Source organism: Phodopus roborovskii, unplaced genomic scaffold (assembly GCF_943737965.1).
Source record: "Phodopus roborovskii unplaced genomic scaffold, PHOROB, whole genome shotgun sequence".
Classification (NCBI taxonomy): Eukaryota; Metazoa; Chordata; class Mammalia; order Rodentia; family Cricetidae; genus Phodopus; species Phodopus roborovskii.
In genome coordinates this window covers 11,755,589-11,768,695 of record NW_026126541.1, presented here as the reverse complement: position 1 = coordinate 11,768,695, position 13,107 = coordinate 11,755,589, and the positions used below count along the sequence as shown (strand labels likewise).

The window sequence follows — 13,107 nt, the reverse complement described above, 5'->3', positions numbered from 1 at the left end:
GGTAGATGCACTTAAGTGTCAGAGATGTTTGGTTGTTCAGCTACAGCTGTGACTATGAATACAGATTTGTTTTACAAATAATCATGGAAATATCATGTAAGTAGTAAGTGAATGTATTCTTGAAATGCTCAGAGATCTACAAGGATGAACCTAACTAACAATCTAAACAATAGTGGAGAGGCTACCTTAATGCCCTTCCCGATAGTGAGATTGATGACTACCTTATATGCCATCCTAGAGCCTTCATCTAGTAGCTGATGGAAGCAGAAGCAGTCACCCACAGCTAAGTAGAGCCAACAAACTCTTGGAACCCAGTTTCAGACAGGGAGGAGTGATGAGCAAAGGGGTCAAGACCAGGTTGGAGAAACCCATAGAAACTGCTGACCTGAACAAGGGGAAGCTCATGGACACATCTGATAGCTGGAAAACAGCATAGGACTGACCCGGATTCCCTGAATGTGGTATTAGTTGGGAGGACTAGGAAGTCTATGGGGCCTGTAGTAACGGATCAGTATTTATCCCTAGTATACGAATGGACTTTGGGAGCCCATTCCACATTGAGGGATACTCTCTCAGCCTGGACACATGGGGGAGGGCCTAGGCCCTGCTCCAAATGATATGACAGACTGAAGATGCCCCATGGAAGACCTCACCCTCCCTGGGGAGCAGAAAGGGGATGGGATGGGGGTTGGGGAGGGACAGGGGAAGATGGGAGGGTGAGAGAACTGGGATTGACATGTAAAACAACCTTGTTTCAAATTTATATTAAAAAAAGGAAAAGAAACCTTCCAGTCATACTTAGCTCTCCCCAAAAGAAAACATAATAAAGACGTATATTATGTAAATTTCACAGGCAATACTACCATGATATATAATAACTTAAGTCTGTCCTGTTCCCAAAGTAATCATATCTAATGTTTATGTGAGGCCTTCAAAACACTACTCTCTGTAATTGTAGAACAAACCTATGTACCTAAAGACATATTTTTTATAAGCATAAATTAGGTTCTACATGCATATAATGGGAAATGCACTTTAAAAAACACGATAAAACAATATACATGGAAAAAGTCTGTCGATGCATATGTAGCTACCAAGTTTTTCAATGACAGAGCATGGTACTCTGTCATACATTATATCTTAGCTCATTCAAGTGTTCCTTAATTCATGGACATTTAGCCTATTTTTAGTTTTTCATTGCTGTGAATAATGTCACAATGAATATCCCTGCCTTTCCTCTCTGTGAAAATGTATGAGTCTTTCTGTGGAAACGTTCCTTGAATTAAAATTAGTGCTGTAAAACATATGAATGTAAATTTCCAATAGCTTCTTCAAATGTGGTCTTCCCACAGCTAAATGAACTTATTCTTTTACCAGTAGTAAATGAGATTAGACAATAATCTTTTCCCACTCTCCTGACTAACCTAGGTATAGTAACTTCAAATTCTTTATACAAGAAAGGACAACCTCATTATTATTTTAAAAATTATTAGTCTGTGCTCCCACATGATGTCCATCTTCATGCACCACTAGCGTCGGCCTTGGCTAGTCACTTACCCTGTTGGTAAATGCCACCCTGCCTTTCTCTTTCAGATGCCCACTACCTCACCTGCAGGATCCAGGAATGTGCTGAGACAACTCGGAGTGGACCCTTTGCCCGCTCCATTGACATTAGCTCCTTGGTTGTCCAAGATGAGTATATCTTCATTCAGGTGAGTGTTGTTAGCGTAGCTATGGTAGGATGGGAGACAGAGTGAGGTTGGCTGCCTGCTAGGAAACATGGGTAGCTTTCCTGAGAATGCCAAGGCTTGGAGCAGGGGCACTGTCCTTCACGCACTGTGTGGTTCCAAGCACCAGGGGGACTCCAGACTTCTGCTATATTCTGAAGGTTTTCCTGCTCTGTGTTCTGCCTGGGGATTTCACTTTCCCAGGGAATTCTTCAGTTGGATTGCCACTTCACAATAACAGAGCTGTCTTGAGATGGTTAGACTAGGGTTGGAGGTTATTAAAAGTCAAATGTCTAATGGGCTTTGACTTTAAGTAATTTATCAAAGCCATGCTCTATTTCTGTCTAAAGTGGCTTGTCAAACATGGAAGTGAAATCCTGCAATGAATTAGACAACACCAGATTTTGCTTTCTGGGAAAGTCTAAAACTTACTAGATTGTCCCTTCCACTTCCAGAGCTTAATATTTATTTTTATAACATACAACTCTCAAGTCTTTTTCTGAAAAAAAATTAACTGTTAAAGGAAACTAAGTGAAATCTTTGAGTTTTGCAGTGTCTACTTTGTAGTTTAAGGAGATAGAAAATATAGAAAAATAAAAGGCAATACTTCAAAGGAAGAGAGAGGTAGAGGTAGGTAGAGATAGATAGATGGATGGGTGAATAGATAGATGAATGGATGGATGCATGGATGGATGGATGGATGGTTGGTTGGATAGATAGATAACAGGTTGATTTATCAAACTTGACATTTGATGGCAGCCTTTAGCTTCCAATCTACTTTCCCATTGTTTACTCTCCATTGTTTGGCAAATGGTTTCCCAAAGGAAACTTGAACTTTGTCATTACCCTGAGTTTGCTCCTGAATGAACTTCTCTGCCTGCTCCTTAGCCTCTCAGCTCACATGAATGGCTTCTCCTTTGTGAGCATGCTCCTTGCCTTAAGTGAACCTTATAGCTCCAGATTATGTTTCTCTAGTCTGTGGGTTATTAAAGTTATCTCTTGCCAAATGTGAACAGATCCCTCTCCTTTCCAAATCAAATTTTACACTCTGGAAGGAAGAATGATATTTTAAATTATTATGTCTTTGGCCCCACACGGTTTCAATGCTGGTGAATATTTATTGTGTTTATAGGAACCCAGGAGAAGTAGACTGCCACCCCAAATCAACTCAAAAGAGAGTAGGAGAAGGCAACATCTCAGCATGGATTCTCAAAGTTGTGGTATATCAACAGCTTTCCCACTCTCATTCATAGGTGTTTACAGAACACAAATTCTGCAAACTATGCCATTCTAGCCACTTCTCTTTCTTTCTGCCTTGGACCTGATGTGTTTTGCTCCCGGGGCTTAATGCCTGAGTACTCCTGTGGGTTTCTTCACATACTGATGCCTTTAGGTCATCGAGTCATGACCCCATCATGTGCTCTAGATGCCTATGGTTAATAGATCTCTCCACACCCTAGGGTGGGTGTCATGGCTCAGAAAAACAAGATCAGCTTGTGCCTGACACAGCTGATAACATACCCAGTATTAGCCCATTTGGGACAGAAGCTAGCATAGCAGAAGGAATCTGCATCTTCTGTTAGCTGCATCCTTGGTTTGAATGTTTATTTCCATCCAACTCCTGTTTCCATAGTCCCCACATAAGGTGAATTGTTTTCCTTTATCTTTGCTGAAAAATTTTAAACATGCGAACATGGTATGATTTATGAATTTACCAAACTGACTGTCATTTTCTTAATGGTAATACTGTGTAAATGATGAATGTGGCTGAACTGTCTTTGGAAACACAACTTCAAATTATGCCTTGCCCAGTGCATTGTTTCATGATGTATTCTGTAACTCTTCGGGTAGATAGATGGCTTTACCAAAAAAAAATATTTAAAAATTATAAAACTTCTTAATTATGCTATAAGCAAAGACTTTTTAGTTAATCAGCTTAAATCTTTGCTTAAAAGAGGTGAGGCTGCAAAGAGGAAGGGTTGATTCATTGTCAGCTACATGTGTAGTACCTCCTCTGCCTGCCGGATCTAAGGCAAAGAATACAGAAATTTCTTGAATTAGTGCAATTATTTTTATGGGAAACACATGCACGAGCACACACGTGCACACACACACACACACACACACACTCTCTCTCTCTCTCTCTCTCTCACACACACACACAGAGAAGAGGAGGAATAAAGGGAGGGAGGGAGGGGGAGAGAGAGACAGAGACAGACAGAGAGAGAGAGAGAGAGATGACTTGCCAATGAGTGTGATGGGTCACATGGGCATTAGTTTAGGGTACAGCATTTTCTCAGGATCTGGTTTGCCCACTTATCTGTGTGACCTTGAACTGATTTTGACTTTTATAAAAAGCAGTAAATAGTAGCACCCACTTCGTGGGTTGTGTTGACTGTGTTTTATAACAATCTTTGTAAAGTTCCACCATAACACTGGAACAGTGGTGTTCTATGCCTGTTATCTTCTACTATGGTAAGCGTATTTCTCTATAAAATGTGTCACATGATAGTGGATGCTAAGGATGACAATAAACCAGGAACTGGATGTTATGGTATATTGCCATTGCTCTTTTATCTAGGACTTGATGACTTGACCAGGGACAAAGTGATAGAAACATAGAGCTAAGTGTGGTGGGCCTGGCCTCCCTATACCTGGGGAGGTCAGGGAGTCTGTAAGAGGCTCCATAGGGCTCCCTATACCTGGGGAGGCCAGGGAGTCTGTAAGAGGCTCCATAGGGCTATCGTGGCTGAATATATAAACTGCAAGTTTGAGTATTACATTTGATAATATTTGGAAACCATATAAAAGAAATCAAAGGAGTAATAAAAGACAGAAAAGAGGAAACACCCAAACACTGGTTCCTGAGCACACCAATATTTATATTCAGGATGATGAGAAGGAACCAGCCAATAAGACCACAGTGAAAAGTTGAAAGATAATGTCACAAAGGTCGTAGGGCACTCTGTCACTTGTTTCTGTTTTGCTCATAAGGCAAATGGCCATAAGCTTGAAAGAAAGAAAAAACAAAACAAAACAAAAAAATCACTGAATTTCTTTAATCACCAAATAAGCACGGGTTAAGTACTATTACTTGAAGCTATCAAATACTCGTAATTATGAAAAGGAATGCCACTAGTCTACAACCAAGCTCCACAAAGATTAATCTGTGTGTCAATTGGTTTTCCACTGGACCTTAAGCAACCCTTTCCTGGCCACAGGAGTTTAGCCATTGGTCTCTCTAGAAATGGCACATGAGCCTTACATACTGCCAGTGTTTGCTAAGGGTGTAGTTATGGCAACTTAAAAAATCATTGTTATGGTCTGTCTTCCTTAATTTCCCATCTGTTCCTTTCATAGAGCTGAATGCTTTAACTTTCATTTTAACTATGTAGTTTAGGAATATAGCTATTTACAGGATAACCAATCTTCTATTTTTGGACAATATGTATTGACTTCTTATGAATGATGGTAAGCCCAGAGTGTTGCATGCATTTCTGCTTTCCCTCTTCCCATTAATTCTTCCACCAGTCACTTCAAGTTGGTTACAGAATTTTCTAGTTTTTGCCTTACTTTCTTAGCATGTGACTTTGGTAGACTTAAATATTTTGTGATGCACTGTGGGTGAAGTGTTTAATGGGTTGTGATGCATTATGGGTTGTGTAGTCATCCCCACCCTTTCCAACTCATAGCTGCCAACTCAGTATTTTAGCACATGCACATTCTGTCATGCCCCCCCCCCATTCCTGCATTGTTTTTTGGTCTTGGTTTTATAGGTGTATATATTTACCTGTCCCTAACAGGCTCTTGGGAAAACTCCTCCATCTGGCTCTCAGTTGTCTCGGTTGTCCTTTGATGGAGGCTTTGAGACCAACTGGGAATATTCTTACCTTCCCTTGTGTGTTTGATTATCACTTTCTCAGGGTCTACAAAGCATGTGCCGATCTCTTTCCCTGGGACTCTTGCTGAGTGCCTGACTATTGCTGGGTCAGAGCCATCTGAGATTCTGTTCTTTGAGCTGTCTTATGTTGTTTTTCCTGCTCTCATTTAGGGAGGGGTGTTGCTTTGATTACTTTTGCTAACCCCCTGGAATTTTTCATCGTGTTTGTGTTTGTCTGTGCCTTGTGGTTGGCACACTGATTCACCCCTGGAAATGTGTCTCTTCCATGCAAATGATTCAATTTCTCTTTCATTTTTGTTAATTCAAAAGCCCCTTTAAGATACCCTGAAAGACATATTTTACTTCAGTTTCATGGTTCGGGCCCTCTTCCTATGGCTCCCAGAATGTGTAAGACAAAACTGACAAAATTAAGATAGCATTTCACCCTGCATCCAGTTTTAACAAAATGAGATAAAATAGTCTTGCACTGTGCTTGAAACACTGTTTAGTAGTTTACCCGGCCTTTCTGTCTAATTTTCCTGGTTTAACTTCTTTTCTGAATTTGGTCAGATGATACTTTAATTTCTGTTCCTCCTTTTCCTCCCGTCCCTCCTCCTGCACCGATGATAACAATAACAAACAATTGCCCTCCTCCTCATCCTCCTTGTTGTATCTTCCCTTGTTTCTTATAGTTTGTTTAAAACTCTTCTCACATTGAATGATCTATGTATACAGGTGTGTGTGTGCGTGTGTGTGTGTGTGTGTGTGTTTGTGTGTGTAGGTGCACATTTATGAAAATACAGATGTGTGCACATGAGCGTATTTGGATATCAGAGAATAACCTCAGATGCCATTCCTTGGGATCGGGTTCCATCCATCTTAAATTTTGAGCCAGTGATCCACCTGTGTCCACCTCCCCCGTTGTGGAATTACATTTCATATCCATACCCAGATATTTTCTTTGCTGTGTCCTGAGGGATCGAATTCATGTCTTCTGTTCACAGGGAAAGCAATTTACGAGCAAGCTAACACTCAGCCCTATGCAGGTGGTTAACTATTGCTTATTTTTTTTTTAATGACCTGAGTCTCTTATGTGACAAAATACTAAAAATCTAGGAGCTTTTCTGATGAAAGATCAGGGTCCTGTTTCTGTTTATCCAGAGTATTATTTCATTCTTTCTCAGTTCTGTGTGATTCAACAATTTTTTTTAACAGTTTTTCTCACAAGGCAGAATCTTCTGGAACACAATCTATGTGGCTTCCTTCCCACATATATTGTATTTCATGGTTAAATTTTCATTAAGTGTGGAGTTTGCATTGCTCTTTCTTGTTTGGCCCGCTGCTCTGAGATGATTTATGAGGAGAAAGGGGTGCATTATAATTACTTGGCTATTTAAAACCATTTATAAATCCTTATCATGTGTTTCTGAAATGTAGCTATAGCTTACTAACTGGTTTCTTTGCTCTCAGATCAGCACACCGAACCTCTAGTGCCTTCACAGACTCCTTCCAAAGTCCTTTATTTAAAATAAAAACCAATGTCCCCAGCTTCAGTGGCTGTTAATCACCTGCAGGGAGAAATCCAATTCCTTAGTGTTGTCTGCTAGAACCTCCCCGGTCAGAGCCCTGGATGAGTTGGCCTCATAAAAATTCCTTAAGTTTGCTTCCCACATACCTCCCTTGCTTTAATTAACCCTTCAATAAACAAAATCCTTTTAGCCTCCCTGCATACACCATGACACCCATGCCTTCCCTGCACTTTCTTTCTGCTTGGGATGCCCCTTTGGGAGACAAACTCAGCCATTAAGATTCAGCAGTAGACAGTACTTCTTTTAGCTTCCTCAGTCTGGGTCCTCAGTCTGGGTTGGATCAAGCTCCACAGCTGCCTTCTTGCCTCCTTCTATTGTATCTCCTGGTCAGGCCTGTAAACTATGAGGGCTCTGACTACATCTTATTCATCGTTGTTTCTCCTGAACTTCACATAGTGACTGGTACTCAATAAATGTTTATTGGACTGAACCGAACTAAGGAGATAAGGCATGGTCCTTATTTTCAGGGAGTGTAGCTAGTTATCTTTTTCAAGCAAGGAGATCTTGTTTCTTCAGCTAACAATATAAGACAACTTAAGGTAATTGGCAATCACTCACTGCATAAGAAATGTCTCTGTGTAGAGCGCCTTCGCATTTTTTTTTTTTTTTTTTTTTTTTTTTTTTTATAAAACCACTGTGCAGGAATTGCCCAATGTGTTATTCAGTGCGTGTTTCTATTCATTCATTTAAATACATTAAAATCCATTCAGCCTGGTGGAGAACACGGGCAGCTAAACAATTATAATACAGTGTGATGTAAGTTGCATTAGGAGGAAACACATGCTGCTCTTGGCTAAATGAAGAGCTCTTCACCCCGCCCTGCCCTGGGTGAGTGTAGGATGGGTGGTGGAGGAGAAATACGACCACACTGAGAGGACAGCACAGGACGCCCTGTGTGCCCTGACCTCTCTACCCAAGGCTCTTTGTACTTGTTGGAGAGGAGAGCCTTCCATTTTCTTTCATCAAGTACAGATAATGTGGCTTGCCTTCCTTTCCAGTTGCTAAAGATCTCAGAAGAAATCTAATTGCAACTCCAGCAGCTCCCAGCATCCCTCGTGCTCCTCCCATCTCTTTCTTTTTTAATGTTGTTTGTTTGTGTTGAGACAGTCTCACTGTACAGCCTAGGCTGGCCTTGAACTCACTGTTCTCCTGCCTCTGCCTTCTGATCGTTGGAAGTACAGATTTGGCTGCCACATCTGACTCTGCCATTGGACATTTTTATAGCGTCATTTTCTTTATTTTTCAGTTATTTTTGATTATTTCTTTGAGTGTGCATTTTAACATAACAAAAAGCCCACTTCAAATCATTTTCAGAAGCTTTGTGGGTTCCTGGTCATCTGGAAGAGTATGAATTTGAAAACTGAAATAAATGTCAGGACATACTTATTTATGGTATTTATAGATAAGGTTAGATTGTTTTGGTGACCAAGATCTGTTTCTAAGCCAAGGGAAGTGGAAGGAAGGTTCCTTTCTGTTCCATGAATAGAGATGCCTCGGAAGAGGAAAACCAGCCAGCTGACAAAGTCACTTCTCCAAGGTGTAAACTCATAGATGACGTCTGGAAGCATGCCAGGATACCAGGCTGGGGAGCCGTCACTAACCCTGCAGCCTCTTCTCCAGGTATAACCATCGATAAAGGGAAAGCAGTATAGAGCAGCTCGGCCTGCTGGAGTCTAGTGTCTCCAAGGCAAGCTAGCCTTGAGGACTGTGTGTTCCACTGAAGGGCATTTGCTGTCCCTCAGGAGTTTTGTATAGAGTTTGTAGAGGTTAGATGATTTGTTATACAATTTTAGGAAGTAGGTAACAGCAAGTATAGCATAAGATGTTTCAGTGGTTGATGAGTGTATTACTATTTTGTATTAAGTATTGGTTGTAATGGTAGCAGAAATAGAACTCTGATGAGCCAAAAACAACAAAAGAAACCTGCTTCAAAAGATCCAGTCTATCTTTTCATGCTTCTGCCATGCTGGGGGACAAATGGTGTTTTTGGCAACTTTATAATAGATCTCAGGAAAACTTGAGTGACTAACAAACATCAGGTATATACCTAAATGAAAGGAAAATAGTATGTCAAAATGCCACCATGTTTTACTAAAGCTATAGGTAGTCTTCCAAACGTGCCTAATTTGTAACCCCAGTGGCTTACAATTCATCCATGAAGAGAATGAAAGTATGTCATTATTTTTTAAATAGTATATTTAAATTTATTTTATGTGCATTGGTGTGAATGTATCAGATTCCCTGGAATTGGGGTTTCACAGTTGTGAGCTGCTATGTGGGTGCTGGGACTTGAACATGAGTCCTCTGGAAGAGCAGTCAATTCTTGTCACTGCTGAGCCATCTCAACATTGTATTATTTGGTGTGAGACAGACCTTACTGGAGATCATTATGCCAAGTCAAGTAAGCCAGGCACAGAAAGACACAAATTGCATGTTTTCACTCACATGTGACATTTGTAATAGTTGATCTCATTGACTGACAGAGGCTGGGGAGAAGGATGAAGAGTGATTTCTCAAAGGGAAATACGTTCTATTTAGACAAGAGTAAGAAATTCTTGTTTAATACTACACATTAGAGTGTCTGTGATGACTGCTCTGGTCATGTCCTCTGGCAGAAGACAAGACTGGGTGTCTGAAGTGTTTTCCAGGGTGTGTGTGTGTGTGTGTGTGTGTGTGTGTGTGAGTGTGTGAGTGTGAGTGTGTGTACTATGATTTGAGCATTGTACAATATAAACATGTAGCAAAATTATGCCCACAACACATGTAAATTTCTGAGATTATGTATCATTTCAAATATTAAAAAAAGAACAAAAAACAAAGGTAGAAGAGGATTGTGGGAACTGGCTTCTTAGCACTTCCTTAGAGAGAGTAACTTTTTTTGTTCACTCTTTTTATTTCTTTGCTCAAGTTGCTAACAGTGTTTAAAAGCCACTGGCCATAACACTATGTGTGGGACAGAGGTCAGGCTCTTCATATGTGGACAGCTAGCCACTAGAAAAGCACATGAGCTCAAGCCATATCCTCTCTGCATATAAGTAATACACACACACACACACACACACACACACACACACACACACACACACACCATGGGCACATATATTTGAGAGTGCAGATATATATATATATATATATATATATATATATATATATATAAACCAAGAAACTTGTAAATGAGATTTATTTTTATTGATCGATGAGGCTTCTCCTTAAGTTATTAATTTCACATAAAAATTTCACCTCGCCTTTCCATCATGCCTGTAAAGAAAAACATTTCCCATAGCCAATAGCAATTCCCTGGATCTACTAATCCTAGTCCCTACTCCTGTGTATGGTAAGTTTATAAACTACCCACACGGCTCCTAAAATGTATGGGGACTGCACAGTTTACACCTCACCTTTTATTTCAGGCCTGGCAAAGCCATGCAGGTAGCCATCTCAACAGCTCTCTGGAGAAGACTTTGTGCTTGATCTCCTGCTGCCCTTGAGTTGAAGGCATACCAGAAAAACCGTGGCATCTGGTAACCTGTAGGTGCCTTTTCTGTCTTGGGTTTCTTAACGAAACCAGAAGATGTTAATTCTTCTGAGGAAGCTATGTTTTAAGGGGAAAGAATCTATTAGAATGGTCAGTGCTCCACATGGAGAAATGAAACAGACTGTCCTCTATAGGGAATGGGGACTTCGCAATGACTTCTGCATGCTGAGCCTCGTGGGTGAACCCTGCCACTTATCACTCTAGGATAGCTTTTCTAGTGATTATTCTAGAGAATAGTTAGCTCAGCAAAACTCGCCCCAAAGGTCCTCTGGCAAATGATTCAAACCCTGGCTACTACAGAACATGGCAAACAAGAACACATTTTTGTAAAGCTTCTGGTATCTGCAGTAGATTACATGATGTCCTGTCCTAGCTTCCCACGACTGCAAGTGGTCTCCTTTCATGTGAGGGTTCATTCACTCACTGAACAAATTGGTACTCACATTCACTTGTATTCCCTCAAATATGGGTTTGCCCTGGATCTCCTGAAACTGAGAAACTTCTGTAAGGGAAAGGACACAGTCAACAAGATAAAAACAACAGCCCACAGAATGGAAAAAGATACTCACCAACCCCGCATTTGAAAAAGGTCACCAAAACACCAAATTATCCAATTAAAAAGTCAGGTACAGAATTAAATAGAGAATTATCAATGGGGGAGTCTAAAATGGCTGGAAGACACTTAAGAAAATGTTCTTAGCTATCAGGGAAATACAAATCAAAACAACTCTGAGATACCATCTTACTCCTGGCAGAATGGCTAAAATCAAAAACACCAAAGACAGTTTATGCTGGTGAGGATGTGGAGAAAGGGGCACACTTCTCCACTGCTGGTGGGAGTGCAAAAACATACAGCCACTTTGGAAATCAGTAAGAACCCTGGTTTTGAAGACCAGCCTCCAGTCAGGGAATACTGGATCCAGAGATCTACCAGCCTCCAGTCAAGGAATACTGATAGGTTACCTAGACTCTCAGAGCACTAATCTTCTCATCTCTGCAGAATGGAATCATGCTACTTGCCCTGTGCAAATTGGAAGGATATTGTGAGGATCAAGGGAGATAATAATGTCTTTGAAATGCTTTGAAAAGTACAGGCAAGACTTGACACCAATCCATATACAAAACTCAACTTCATGCTTTTGTGTATGTACAACCTTTTTTAAGGCTTCTTATAAGCCTGTCACATAAAAGATTCCTCAATCTCTTTGCCAAATTCATCTTTTTAAATTATTCATGGGATCAATTCATGGTTCAACGTATGTTCATGATAAAACTTCCCCTTATAACTTCCATAGTGCCATCAGAGAAATCAGTCTCTCATTATCTCATGAGATCAGATGTATTCTGGGTTTTAATTATCTTTTAAGAAGTAGAGTATCTTGGTATTGGTTCGTTTGGTTCTTCAAGGTTTTGATATTTTATTGAATAGCCTACTTTATATATCATCATAGGATGGGGAGCTGTCTCTGTGGTGTAGCTACTATTTCTCTAATTGTTCTCTTTTTGATAGAAAAAAAAATCCCCATGGCAGTAATTAATAGAGTGTAATTATTCAAAGAAAACTATTTGGTGATATTTTAAATGATGTTAATTCAGCTTTAATGGGAGAGTTTTTTGAATGTTAAATAAATAGCAATTTCATCATTAGGGACACAATTACAACACAGAAGTTTTAAGGGGAGTGAAAAAGATAGAGACAGTCTTCAAATGAAATCCAATGAAGATATCTTTATGTGTACACTGTTGAAACACTTCCAGAATCTTAAATACATGTGTTTTTAATACCTGGTGACAAGGATCATTCCTCATTTGGCATGTAGTTGAGACATGGCATGTATTAAATTCAGCGGCTTTGTGTAACAGTTGCCACTAGTATTTAAGATGCTCTCAAGAATAAATGGAGAGCACTACTGCACTTACAAGGACCTTTGGGTAGGACAGCTTATAGGCTTCACGGCTCGTCCTTCTGGCTTATATTCGCCTCTGTCACTAGCTGTGTGTAAGAGAGGCCTGCTATCACCTTGCCATAGCTACACTGCAGGGCACTAGCTTTTTGCTCTGGGGCTGATCGATCCTCAATTTAGATCCTCACAAGAGACCTCTTGACCATTCTGGGGCAGACATAAGCCTTGAGGGAGTCAAGGACCTCTGAAACATTGTGTTTTCTAAAAGTCAGTAGCTTGTGTCTTAGCATCTTCCCTTCCCATGCCAGGTGGACAACTATAAGCTTCATGTGCTCAAACTTCTCTTCAGTAGAACCCCGGCAGGATTGAGCCACCATGACAGCCTGTTGGTGATTTTCCTGGATGGCTTTCTCTCCCCTCTGTTTCCTGATTCCTGATTGCATGGTTCCTATTCATGGATCATTTCTCTCCA

The 13,107-nt window shown here is 40.4% G+C and overlaps 1 protein-coding gene across 1 annotated transcript in view; it reads left to right on the top strand.

Annotated features, from left to right (window-relative positions):
• Nucleotides 1–13,107, top strand: part of Sorcs3 (sortilin related VPS10 domain containing receptor 3) — a 602,076-nt gene that overhangs the window by 445,794 nt on the left and 143,175 nt on the right. Inside the window, exon 7 of the mRNA XM_051199708.1 lies at nucleotides 1,594–1,712. Within this exon, the coding sequence (XP_051055665.1) occupies nucleotides 1,594–1,712 (119 nt within the window). The remainder of the gene's footprint in view (nucleotides 1–1,593; nucleotides 1,713–13,107) is intronic.